The following is a 12,699-nucleotide window of genomic DNA, read 5'->3' as shown; positions in this document are numbered from 1 at the left end:
ACACTTCCACTGCATCCAAACTAAAGAAGTCAGTCAGTCACAAACATGTTTGTCAGTAAGTGTTTTCTCACTGTGAATTTTTGGTTTTGTTTTCTGTTCTGGATGCCCACTAAGAATTACTTTGGCTTCCAATGAGAAAACCCAGAAAATGTGGTGAAAAAATCAGGAGACGGTTGTGAAACTACACTGAGAATGTCATGTTTGTGTAAAGCTAACCTTTAAAAGTGTCATCATCAGAGCTGAATTGATCAGAATTGCCTTTTTGGTTTCGAACCCATGATTTGCAGTTTAATACAGACAAATGGTACAACCAGGGAGAAGCTATGTCCCACTGTTTTGTATCCAGCCAAAACACAAAGTCACTCCTTCTTTCACTGCTTAATTTTTAACTTTTCAACCAAATTCTAACAGATTATACTGATAAATTCTTGAGACAACCTGCTAACTATCCAACAAAAAAAGGAAAGTAAAAAAAAAAAAAAAAAAAAACTCCCTCTGTCTAATTTTGTGGCAGAACAAATTATTGTGTCTAGTATTGGTAATTCTTACTTAAGAATAACTTCATCATTTAAAAAAAAAAAAAAATCTTATATATATGTGTATATATATATATATATATATACACACACATATACATATATATATATATATATATATATATATATATATATATATATATATATATATATATATATATACACACACATATACATATATATATATATATATAAGAAAGGTGTCCCAAAGATACATATATAGACTAACTTTGCTTTTATTTACATCTCAGTCTGTCAGTCTGTTAATGGAGCCTCCTTCGTATGAGGAGGCCAGTCGCCAACCTCCTGGTCAGAGCACAGACGGACTCACCCTCTCCTCTCCTCTTCCTCCGGCATACAGCATCTCCTTAACATCTCCCTCAACCCCTCCTCCCTCCTATGGAGAAACTGGTAAGTTAAACTGTGTCTCATTTCCTTGGAGAAACATTGTGTAAGAATAAATCTCATTGAAGGTTGAAAACGTGTATTTCATTCATACAAATAATGCATTTTGGAGCCTCATCATTTCAAATGCCTGTTGTAACAATAGTAGTGGCGTGTGAAAAGCCTCAACAAGTCATCTCCGCATTGTGTATTTGGTCTTCTCAGCCACTGAAACAGGTTAATTCACTGTGCAGATTGAAATCACCTGGTTTAGTGCATGAGCTGAACAATTTGATGGCATGAAGATGACTTGTTCAAACCATAATTCTAACCCCTGCTGTCCAGTAAGGACACATATAACAATACAGACGCTACACATACAGTAAAGTCCAGTTATACTCCTCTGATTGAAGTATATAGGTTTCATTAGCTTCATAGTCGAATTGGGGTAAACACCATCTCTCAGACGAGATTATGTCAAGGTTTTATAAGATGGCATTTACTGAGATGAAAATCTAGCATTTACCATGACTTTGAAAGCTACTGAAACTATGCAAACATAAACTTCTTTACCAGTGAGGCTGTTGTAGTTTAACAGGATCTACTGTTAAAGCAACACTGTCTAACAAAACTGAATGGAAAACTGTGTAGAGAGCCTGACATGTCTGCATTCAGACATCTGGGATCTGAATAGTTAGAACACTCTCTTCCTTGAAGAGGGTTACAGATAACAACAGACATTTCTTGTTTAGAATAACACAGATTCAGGGCAGACAATTGACGCCCTTATGCAAGGGAAAAAGGATGGTTCAGCTCAGGACTCCAGACTTCAGCATTCCAGACTTCTGCCCCGTCGGACCTCTGGACTGCCTCTCCAAATTGCAGTTTGTATTATTCTGTACTTTCTTATTTTCTGTTCTAGAAACTTTGTAATCTTTTTCAGTTCAGAACCAGACTCCTCGTCATTGACAGACTTATTTTTTTTTCCACAACAGTATATTACAAGACTTTTAAAACTTCAGTTTTGTACATTTTGTAAATGACAACTGAAGTTTACCATCTTGCTGTGATAGAAAGTCGATCTTTCCCAAATCTTCTCCTCTGGTGTCTCAACTGCTGTGTGCAGACTCGCAGGCAAAACATTCTTATTTTGCTTTAGTGCGTCGTTGACACACATCAGACTTAAGACTTGGGCAGAACTTGACCATAAACTGTGCACAACTCTGGTAATTACCCACTGATGTGATTCAGGCGTTTTGCAGCAGGGGAACTCAGAAAACTTGCAGGACTGTGGCCCTCAGGGACCGGAGCTGTCCACCCCTGCTCCACATCATAAAAAACAATATCTGTTCTCACCTGCAGATGGCGTTTTGAGTCAGTTTTGACTACAAAAGCCATAATTTTTTATAGAAATTGAAAAAAAAGATCATTTAAACAAGAGTATATGCGGTTTTCATAGCAATTAAATAATGTTATTTACATTTATGTTTAGAAACTACCCCTTTAAACTATGTGTGAACACTTGAAGATGAACTGACAGATTGAAAACCTTTTGAAACATAAGTATCCTTCTTTGCACTTTATGTTCAGGACATTTGTGCTTGTTGTATTAAACTATAAGCTGTTTAAAAGCATAATGTTTCATGTTTCTAATGCTGGTAACCACCTGAGCAGTAAAAGTGCTTCCTTATTACTGCAAAACTGAAGTTTCTTGACTATTGTCACCAAAAGTTGCTGAAAATTGTTAAGTATTTTCAGCAAAACTATTCAAATGCTTAAAAGTTTTTGGTCATTTGGAGAAAAAAAACAAACAAAGAACAAATAAAAAGAAGTAAATTAGACTGTTTTGGCTTGGTAGCTGTTCTGTACTGTTCATTTGGCAAAAAAGAGAGTGAGTTTTTAGTTTTTAGTTCACTTCAGCATTTTTATATTGAATGTGTCTCAGTGCTTTTTTTTTCTTGTCACAGTGCAACAAGATCCTTTTCCTGTCCTGATTCCACCATCTGTGCCAGTTGTTGGGACTTCACAAGCCCAAGAGTCTGGATTAATCATCCATCCAGTTTCACAAAGTATCAAATTCTGTGTTATGTTTTCACAACTCTTTTGTTATTTTTGTTTGTAATTCACACTTTGATTGTCTCTTTCTTCTGAATGACAGTTGGTGTAACACCGGCTCTCCGGAGCACACAAGCTCAGATGGTAGCCGTAGTGTCCCAGCCGCAGCCCGTCCCCATCTCAGTGCAATATCTGAAGGACAAACCTGGTTTAGTCCGCTGTATACATTGCCACTGCCTTGTCACCAGTAAAGTTAAATATAAACCTGGGTTGACTGCTTGGTGCGTTTGTGTCCTTCTTGCATTGATGGGGTGAGTAGACAACACATGCACGGAAGAATCTGATGTGCTAAATCTGCTTCAGTGGCTTAACATTCATGCACTGCTTCTGTGTTTCAGGTTGATATGTGGTTTCTGTCTGATCCCATTAATGATGCAAAGAATGCAAGATGCATGTCACTACTGTCCACGTTGTAGAAAGCTGCTGTATACTTATAGAAGATGACCGTGTCAAGATTTGTAAACATGCCGAGTTCTCTTAAGATCTTATTACATACTTATGTCATAAATGGGCTAATTAATTTATCAACTGAAACTTCTAGCAGCTAATTCTGATATGTGCAATGTAAGCTGTATACTAGACATGGGGACTCATGGGGCCAACTTTTAAAGATATTTTGCAACTATTTTTATGTTATTATTAACTTATCACTATTAGACACTGATGGAAAATCAAACCAACCACATCTACTTATAAGTATGAAAGAACAATCATTTTTTAAAACCAAAATATAACCTTTTTCTTCCTTTCTGGTAATATTCCATCTTATTTATCAGTGTTCTTCATCAGTCGTTGAGGACTGCCTGTACAGATTTTCTCTGGTTCCCTGCTTACACTCAACTGGCCCAAATTAATGGTTCTTTAACAGGCAGAATGTAAAAGCAAGGTGTTGAGGAGATGTTTAATTTGACTGGCTGTGTGAAAAAAGGAAAACAATGAAAATCTATAAGGCAGTGGTCCTAAAGCAGTGTTTCTCACTCCTGGTTCTCAGGACTGTCTCATCTCCCCTGTATGTTTAATATGTTTCTAGCTCCATCGCATCTGATTCTGATTGACTGTTTGGCAATTTATTTGCAAACCTGTTATTGAGCCATTCATTTAATTCAGGTGTGTTTAAGTGTGGACATATCTTCACCATGCAGGGCAGGGGGTCCCGGGGATCAGGTGTGAGAAACACTATCCTGACAGACTGGAGTTGAACAAAAGTTTTAGGTGAATGGTCGGTTAATGTTTTGCAGATCTTAAAGCACTCCTCTCAAGAATTTCTAATACTGGTTGATGGAAAAGACATAACATTAATATGAAGGAAAAACAGGAAACAAGCGTTGGATTGGAAACAAACTTTTGAATAAATTATAATGAAGGGGAGAAAAACTGAAGTAACCCTCCATAAGCAGGCTGCATCAGTGAAATTTGTGGCTGTTTTAATTATTTTCTGTATTTACTTTAGACTTATTTTGTTATTCATTTATATGTTTACTGTCCTTTTCTGTATCTTATTGTTTGTGTTTCACATTCTGTGTTTACAGCATATGTATAAATGTTCATGTGTAAGTAAGCTACATTTTTGTTTGTTTTTGTCTTCAGCATTTGAACACAAATATTTTTAAATGAATATGATTTAATTCATTTTGCTGCCTATTTTTCTGTTTTGTGCTTAATAAAGGTAAACATTTGTTGATTTAAGTCAGTCATATAAACCTTTTTCTTTGACTCTGGGAACATGTACACTTTGATTGACATCAAGTGTGCTTTTTCTTTTTTTTTTTTTTTAATAATCTTTCTGTATTGTTTCACTGGGGTTAATCTAAATCTTTAATATTTTTGTAGTGTTGTCTGTTTTTTCATATTATACTGGCTCTAGATTTTCCATTCTGGTTTTTGTCATCTTTTGGATTATCTGATTGGTCTCTTTGTGCATACCACCAACACAGAAACAAAACAACTGTCAGTCAAAACCAAAAGAAGTGTAATTCAGGATCTAATCTTCGCACCAGCTCTAGAAATTCTTTGTCATAAAAATACCCCCCAGTGAGCAGAAATGAACAAAACCTGGTTGAAATTTACCACCAAAACTGATTTAGTTAAAGTTACTCATACCCTTCATGCTTACAACAATTGTTCGTCTCATGACGGTTTACATAGACAGAGCTTGATGACAGTGGGAAGGGAAAAACAAAAGCTTACAGCGGCTGAAGGATGACTGTGGATCATCTAATGCAGCACTGACTGCAGCTTTCTGGGTCCTGAACCCAATTTGGAAGCAAATTCATCAGCCTAATAGCTGAGAAACTTCTATTCACAGATTCTGCCAGCAAAGTGCATGCTGGGAGCATTTTCCTCTGATGTCTTTTATAAGCTGGCTCATTTAGAGCTCTCCCGCTAACCCCCTCAAAACTCTGCAGCACTTTGAATCAGCTGGATTTGGGGATTTTGCCTGTTAGGATTTATATTTAACAGGTGACAACAGCAGCCAAACGGGCTCTGCAGAGTTATATCTGTTCGTTTTCAGATGCCATAAAGTTTTATTTCATTTTAGTTGTGCTCTTATGAATTTCTGCACTTCCCCAGACTTATCCCTGTTAATCAATAAATAATATAATGAAACGATGTGTTTTAAAAAGAAAAGAAAAAAGAAAAGAGCTATGTTTGTAAGAAAATATTAACCTTTTAGACTTGTCAAATCTCGTCTGAAATCTTCAGAAAATACTGAAAAACCCTGAGAAAAAGGTGGTCATTTCTTTAGCCCCATTTCAGTTAAAAGCACAATTAGAAGTAGAAAAAGGAAATGCCAAAATGATTTTATCAGCAGCACGAAGTGACTCACATCATTGTTTTGACTGTTTGGTTTCATCGCTATAGTTCCCAGAGAAGTTGCTTCTGCATTACTCATCTGATCGAATAAGAACTAATGTGAGTGCTACAGTAAACAGTTATTGAACAGTATCTAATATGATGCAAAACGACTAAATGATTAAATAATGACAAAATATACTGTAGGTATATGACATACATCCCTTTGGATCAAATGGATTGTAATGAGGGTGACAAAGGATTGTTACATACTCTTGTATACCTTATATTAAATTCAAAAGGTATTATAAAGTGTGTGTTTGTAGGCCTATGCATATATCATGTAGTGGACTTTTGTAATATGTCTATAACAATCAGTTATTAATAAATTGCAGAGCGGAAAGCAGAGTAAACTTATTAGCTCCTACCCCCCTATTTGTCCCCCTTTTATATTTATTTTTACTTTAACCTTTTTTTGTTCAAAGTAAAATTCATTCATTCATTCATTCAAACGTAAAGGTTTCACATTGCTCAGGTACTTTGTCTGAAGTTATACACTTTCCCACTCTGCTTACCATGAATTTATTCATATTGTAATCTGAGTCAGAGGACCAGAATATACAGACTGTACAGCCCATAAATGCTGCCCACTGCTGAACCATAGTCTTCCAGGTGTTGGCATATCAGAAGAAATGGGAAATCATTAGAAATGGAAAGTAATGTGGATTTTTTTGGACAAAGGCAGTTTCATTAATCTATAAGTCGTGCAAATGTGGTTTAGTAGAGTCAGAGAATAAATCAAAGAATGAAAATAACAAAGTTGCTCCCTTTTATTCATTTAATAATCATTCAGTATCTGGTGCAACTGCTGAAATATAGGTAACTTTCCTCTGTGCATCCATTTTGACCTTGTTGAGTCTAAAACTAAGAGGCAAAGGGCACTTAGATATTAGTAATAAACCTGATGGGAAATGCAGCCAATAGCAAGAATACAACAAGGCTCAGATAGGGGTTAATCAGCAACAGACTGGTGGGTCTGGCTGGCAGATAACAAAGCCACTCACTACTACTGCTTCAACACTCATACACATGTATAAGTCTGTCCTATCACCACTCCCTCTGTACCTTCCTGTCAAGTTATTCCAGTGTTCAGTTGGTGAAACTGTAGGTGATCCGTCATGAACAGGTTGCAGCTGCTGGGTCTGACCGCCTTCTGCCTCCTCGTGTTTGCTGCTACTGGCACACAGTCCAACTTGCACGGAGAAGAAACCATCCAAAGAACGGATGGAGTTTTACGTTTGGATAAGAGGAATTTCAACAATGCACTGGGAAAGTACAAGCAGCTGCTGGTGCACTTCTGTAAGTAAGCCCTTTTTGACCTACACTTAACAGCTACCTCCTGTAGCAGCACATTCAACATGTCGACATTTATATTTCCTCTTTGTGTGTCAGATGCTCCTCTGACTGGAGAAGCTCATCGAGTGTCGGCCGCATTTGAAGCTGCTGCAGAAATGCTTCAGGGTTCAGAGGTCCAACTGGCAGTGGTTGATGTAGCAAATGAGAAGGAGTTGACTAAAGAGCTCAATGCAACAGGCCATCCCACAATCAGACTTTACCTCTCTGGAGATAAATACAACCCCATAGCCTGCCCTGGTATGTGCAAGAGTCTGTCGAGTCAACATGAAAATGTCTGGTTTATCTAGGTTTTTGTAACCCTTTTACAAAGAAGGAAAACAATCTAAATGTATCCCAGTTTTAGCCAGATTTATTAACAGATCGTTTATCAGTTTCTCAGGATGTGTTCAAATCCATGGATTTCTCCTATGATTTCTCACTTCCTCTTCTTCTCCTGTAATAATCTCTACAGCCGTGAGAGGGCTTTGCGTCTACACACGTTCTCATATGGCTGCCTTCTTACAAATAACATATTAATCTGAGTTCAATGAAGCTGCAGTCACAACAATCTTTGCGGTCATTTTTATGGAGCATACAGAGCTGAAGACGGTCAGAACAATGTGCAACAGACTGTTGTGTTCTACTGTTTTTAATGGCCTGTTGATTGGGTGGCGGTAATTTACTTAAGGTGAAGTCATTTGTTCCTTTCTTTGATGGTGACCAGTTCCTCAGAGCGCCGCTTCTATCTTGACCTGGCTAAAAAGGAGGGCGGGATCAGCGGCTGATCTCATCACTGATTTCAGCCAATTAGAAACCTCAGAGGTGCTAACAGTGGTCGGATTCTTCAAGGTGAAAACCAGCTGTTATATTTTCCTCCTATTCTCTCTGGATGTGGTTCTTACTTATCCCTAATTACTTGTGTGTGTGTGTGTGCTTGTGTGTAGGATCTGAACCATGAGTACGTCCAGGTGTTCTATGAAGCATCAATTGACCTTCCTGACATCAAATTTGCTGTAACTCAGGATGATGAAGTCATTGAGAAATATGGTCCTGCACATGATGCTGTTCTGTTGCTCAGAGAGGTATGTTCCACACCATTCAAACAAACACACACACACAGATAAAAACCTCCTGAAAGAACCTTTATAAGGGAGAGGTAAAATATGAGAGATCTGTCCATCCATCTATCCTGTCTGTGTGTGTTGCAGTCCAGGCTCATTCAGACTTACAAAATGATGCCTCAGACATCAAAAGAGATGCTGACAATCTTCATCTCTGTCTACAAGATGGACCCAGTCACTGAGTACAATGGACAGGTGATGCTGTGCATTACATAAACATTTTCACATGCTTGTAATTCCTCTCATCCACTGACAGCCACAAGTCACACAAACTCACACACACTTCACAATCTAATTCAATCCATTCCACCTGTCATAATGGCGGGGTCTCCACCACATGCATGCTGCAACAACCAACAAAAATATAGCTGTAGAAGTTGAAGAGAAACTCTTTTGGACTGGAAAGAAAGACAAACAGCAGTTTGTCCATCTTAACATCCGATAACAGAGTTTGTGGTTAAGGTTACATCACTTCCTCCAGTTCTACTCTCGTCATCTCTGACTGTTTTTTCTCTTTTCTCTTCCAGACAGCCTCGGAAATTTTGAGCTCACCTGTGTTAAATCATGCCCTCCTCTTTGTGAACAAAAGTTCTGCAGACTTCGATGAAATTTTCTCTGCTTTCAGTATCGCTGCAGAGGCATTCAGGTTGAAGGTAACTTACACACACATTCAGTTTTTATGAAGAAGAGGTTCATCCTCTCCAAACAGATGCAGCACGCTGGTCTCATCTTATACCAAACTGCTGGAGTGTTTGAGAGTGGGGTTTTTTTGTGTTCGTTTAGATTTTGTTTGTGTTGGTAAACGTGGATGAACCTCGTAATGGCAGACTCATGGAGTACTTCCGGGTTAAAGACTTTGAGGCTCCTCTCATCCGACTAGTCAACCTGACAGATCATGTGACCTACCATCTGCCCTCTGACATCCTGAATGTAGAAAACATAACACAGTTCTGCCACTCTTACTTAGAGGGTAAAGCTAAGGTAAACCCCACTCACATTGCTGCATTGTGCATGATGGAGTTTAAGTGGAGTGTTGTCCTGATGCATGTGTGTGTGTGTGTGTGTGTGTGTGTGTGTGTGTGTGTGTGTGTGTGTGTGTGTGTGTGTGTGTGTGTGTGTGTGTGTGTGTGTGTGTACCTGTAACAGCCCAGGTTGCAGAGTGAGCCAATACCTGAAGGATGGGAACAAAGGCCTGTGAAAGAGCTGGTGGGAATGACTTTCGAAAAGGTTGCATTCAACCCCAACGTGACTGCTTTTGTACTATTCTGTAAGTAAATACACTTTACTCAACTTGAAGCACAGATTTGTGTCTCTTCAGCTGAGTTTGAAAAATTTTATCTTGTTTTTGGTTTTAAAGCTTTGCAGTTTAGTTCTGAGCTGTTCCTGAAGGCAAAGATGTATTTGCTTCATATAGTTGTAAAAAAAAAAAAACTTGTGCAATATAGGTAGATTAATTTATCTGAAAATGCCCGCATCTTAAGTAGATATGTCAAGTCTGTGTAAGATTAGAGAAGCTGCTGATGATCAGTTTTCCATCTGAATTTGGAGTCATAGCAGAGATCACCATGGTGATGCGACTTTCTGCAGTCTGACTAAGAATTTGCTAAAACTTTTTCTGGTGCAAAATGCTGTTTAGAAATAAAACTACAATTTCTATTGACAAAGCTTAGAAACATTGAGCAGCTCTAAGGCAATGTGAAATGATAATTTTTTTATGTAATAACCGTGAACTTATAGGGGTATTACAGTTGCTTTTGCTTTGTTTTTTTTTATTGTAAAAATCATACAACCCGTGACCTTTTCCTGTCAACTAAAAGGCTTTGGACACAAACTTTTATGCCACACACACCACAAATAGAGTAACAGTTTCTCATTACTGCAGTGTGCTGCTAACTGTGGTTGCTGCCTGTTTGTGTTGGATTTCAGATCTACCCTATAGCCAAAAGTCCCGTGCTGTATTACCACTGTGGGAAGAACTGGCTGAGGCTTTCAATGAGCGAGATGATGTGGTTATTGCTCGAATTGATGCCTCAGCCAACGACATCAACATGTCGATGCAGGGAGCATACCCATCACTCTGCCTGTTTCCTGCTTTGTATGCTGAGAGGGTATGTGCATCCATGAAGTCATAAGATTTAAGGATTTTTACTTTTATTGCAATATTTATCTGGTTTGGGTTTTTTATTTATTTTTTGTAATTCCATGTCAGTAATAAGGTTTTTTATTTAATCTCTGCCCGTCAGATGGTAGTTTACACTGGAAAAAGGAAGTTAAAGGACCTGATTAAGTTTGTAGATAAAGAGATGGAAAAAGCCAAAAAGTACCGAATTAAGGTAAAATATATGCTTCATCTGTTAGCTGCTAGCTTATAAAGATATATGTAAATATGTGCATTTTTCTCTGATAAAAATAAACTTTTTGTCCTTGTGTTTCCAGGAGGATGAAGACAGGAGGAAGTATATTGAGGCTCTGAAAGCCGAGGAAGCAAAAAAGACCAAACAAAACAAAGATGAGCTTTGATAGAATGACCACACAGTGTTTTTCTTTTTGTCATGTTTTTTATCCTAGTGTGATCTGATCGACTAAGTTATCTGTAAGAATCTGGTCAATTAAATCAAATAAATGCCTCTTATTAAAACATATGACAGCTAAAAGACTTTTCTTGTTTTATCTTCAGTAGCTTCTATGTCCTGGTTAAATGACTGAAATACTTAAAATGTGCAGAAACATAAATGCTGTGACAGAAGAAAAAAATTAGGTAGTAGCCTACTATGCAAAGGCTGTGGATACTTTGATTGTTCTACATAAAGTAAAAATCCAAGGTTATTTTATACAGTATTTTTGTGGGATTGTGCCAATAGGAAGCTTCTACATTACACAATATTCATTACAAAAGAATAAGAAGTTGAATGCACTCAAGGCAAAAGCCTTACCTTCAAATTAAACATGAGCCCAAAATACTGAATTTAGCTTTTAAACACAAGAAGAAACTTTGCAGAGAAATGGCAGCTACTCGTAAAAAATGTAGATATTTGGCTGCATGTCTGCTAACAATGTTTAAGCACAGAGAGTTTCTTTTTATACTGCGTATCTGATGACATTTTTAAAATCTTACAAGATACAGAAGTAATGTCCAATCTGCAGCTAGAATTTTTTTTCCACTAAAGAGACTAATTCTTAGCTATTCTATGTATCCTAATATATTGGGTTGTTCACAATTACACATTTCCTTTTCTTTTCTTTTAATTCTTTTCTACTGTTTAATACTTAATATGCAGAAAGGAAAACTCACTGCTTCAAAAGTGCCCCAAACTCACAATCTTGTTGTATCGCAACATTTAACAGCTGCTATATAGGGGTTTAAGTAGTGTAAGTGTCTTGCATTCAGTCCTACAGCAGGTTTTGCAGGTATTCCTGCTTCAACATCTCTTTATCAAATTAAACAGATCTAACAGCCTGTCGGTTCTGCACAATGACTCATTAATGTAAGTCAGCTGTGTTGGAGTAAGGAAAACCTGCTGGACTGCGGACCTCATAGGACTGAATTATGCACCCCTGACAGTGGGCTTTTTGCCCAGCAAGCACCAGTAGGACAGATCATAGGCAACAACCTGCTCCTGTCTTCACATGCAAGCTGTAGGCTTCCCTGAGATGTCAGCAGTCTTCTATCCACCAGCAGGAGGCAGCCTGATTTTTCAGGCAATGCATGCAGATACACGTGTTCAGACAGCAGGTTTGCAATTAAAAAAGAAAAAAAAGAAAGAAAGGGAACACATATCTAAACGCTTAACTTGAAAAATATATATAAGTATTAGATGGTGATAACACTAGATGGTGATAACAAATCACGTGATAGCTTATCACTTGTCAAAAAGAGCATGTCTCTGTTTTCATCGTACTTTATTCGCTCATCTGTCTCCAAGTTGAATATCTTGATCATCTATCATTCTTTTTTTATTTGTACCTTCGCTTGATGGTTGAACTCAGTAAACACATGATGTTTCATTGAAGCTTTTTTTTTTTTTTTTTTTTTAAATCTAAGTTATCTTTTACCTTCAAATGAAAAAAAAAAAAAGAGAAAACAAATAAAAAGGCAAACGGGCGTGACGACAGATGCACAAACATCTGGTCAAACGCACATTTTGACAAAGGCTGCTGTTTGCTGCAGCCTGTGATGCGCTCTGGTGACGCGCTGTGACTTCACACTGATGCTGCTGGAGGAGGAGGAGGACGCTGCCGCCTCGCGCCGCACACACACACACACACACACACACACACACACACACACACACACACACACACACACACACACACACACACACACACCCCGACTCATCTTGTTCTCTCAGCGGGCA

General features: G+C 37.9%; 2 protein-coding genes across 2 annotated transcripts; both read left to right on the top strand.

The window, feature by feature from the left end:
- Positions 1-802: 802 nt before the first annotated feature.
- On the top strand, positions 803-3,479 carry LOC306773627 (lipopolysaccharide-induced tumor necrosis factor-alpha factor; the record flags this gene model as incomplete). Its single annotated transcript, XM_079263498.1, has 3 exons — positions 803-947; positions 3,079-3,286; positions 3,374-3,479. The coding sequence occupies 3 exons, from the start codon at positions 803-805 to the stop codon at positions 3,477-3,479; spliced, it is 459 nt and encodes a 152-aa protein (XP_079119624.1).
- A 3,527-nt stretch (positions 3,480-7,006) lies between these two features.
- LOC306773618 (protein disulfide-isomerase) lies at positions 7,007-10,864 on the top strand (the record flags this gene model as incomplete). The annotated part of the gene is made up of 11 exons (XM_079263487.1): positions 7,007-7,187; positions 7,281-7,481; positions 7,948-8,072; positions 8,168-8,305; positions 8,432-8,539; positions 8,872-8,997; positions 9,128-9,325; positions 9,491-9,611; positions 10,271-10,452; positions 10,588-10,677; positions 10,781-10,864. The coding sequence occupies 11 exons, from the start codon at positions 7,007-7,009 to the stop codon at positions 10,862-10,864; spliced, it is 1,554 nt and encodes a 517-aa protein (XP_079119613.1).
- Positions 10,865-12,699: the final 1,835 nt, after the last annotated feature.

This window comes from Telmatherina bonti (genome assembly GCF_933228915.1).
Source record: "Telmatherina bonti genome assembly, chromosome: 3".
Lineage (NCBI taxonomy): Eukaryota > Metazoa > Chordata > Actinopteri > Atheriniformes > Telmatherinidae > Telmatherina > Telmatherina bonti.
Note: the sequence above shows the minus strand (reverse complement) of the source record. Positions and strands in the feature narration are given on the sequence as shown.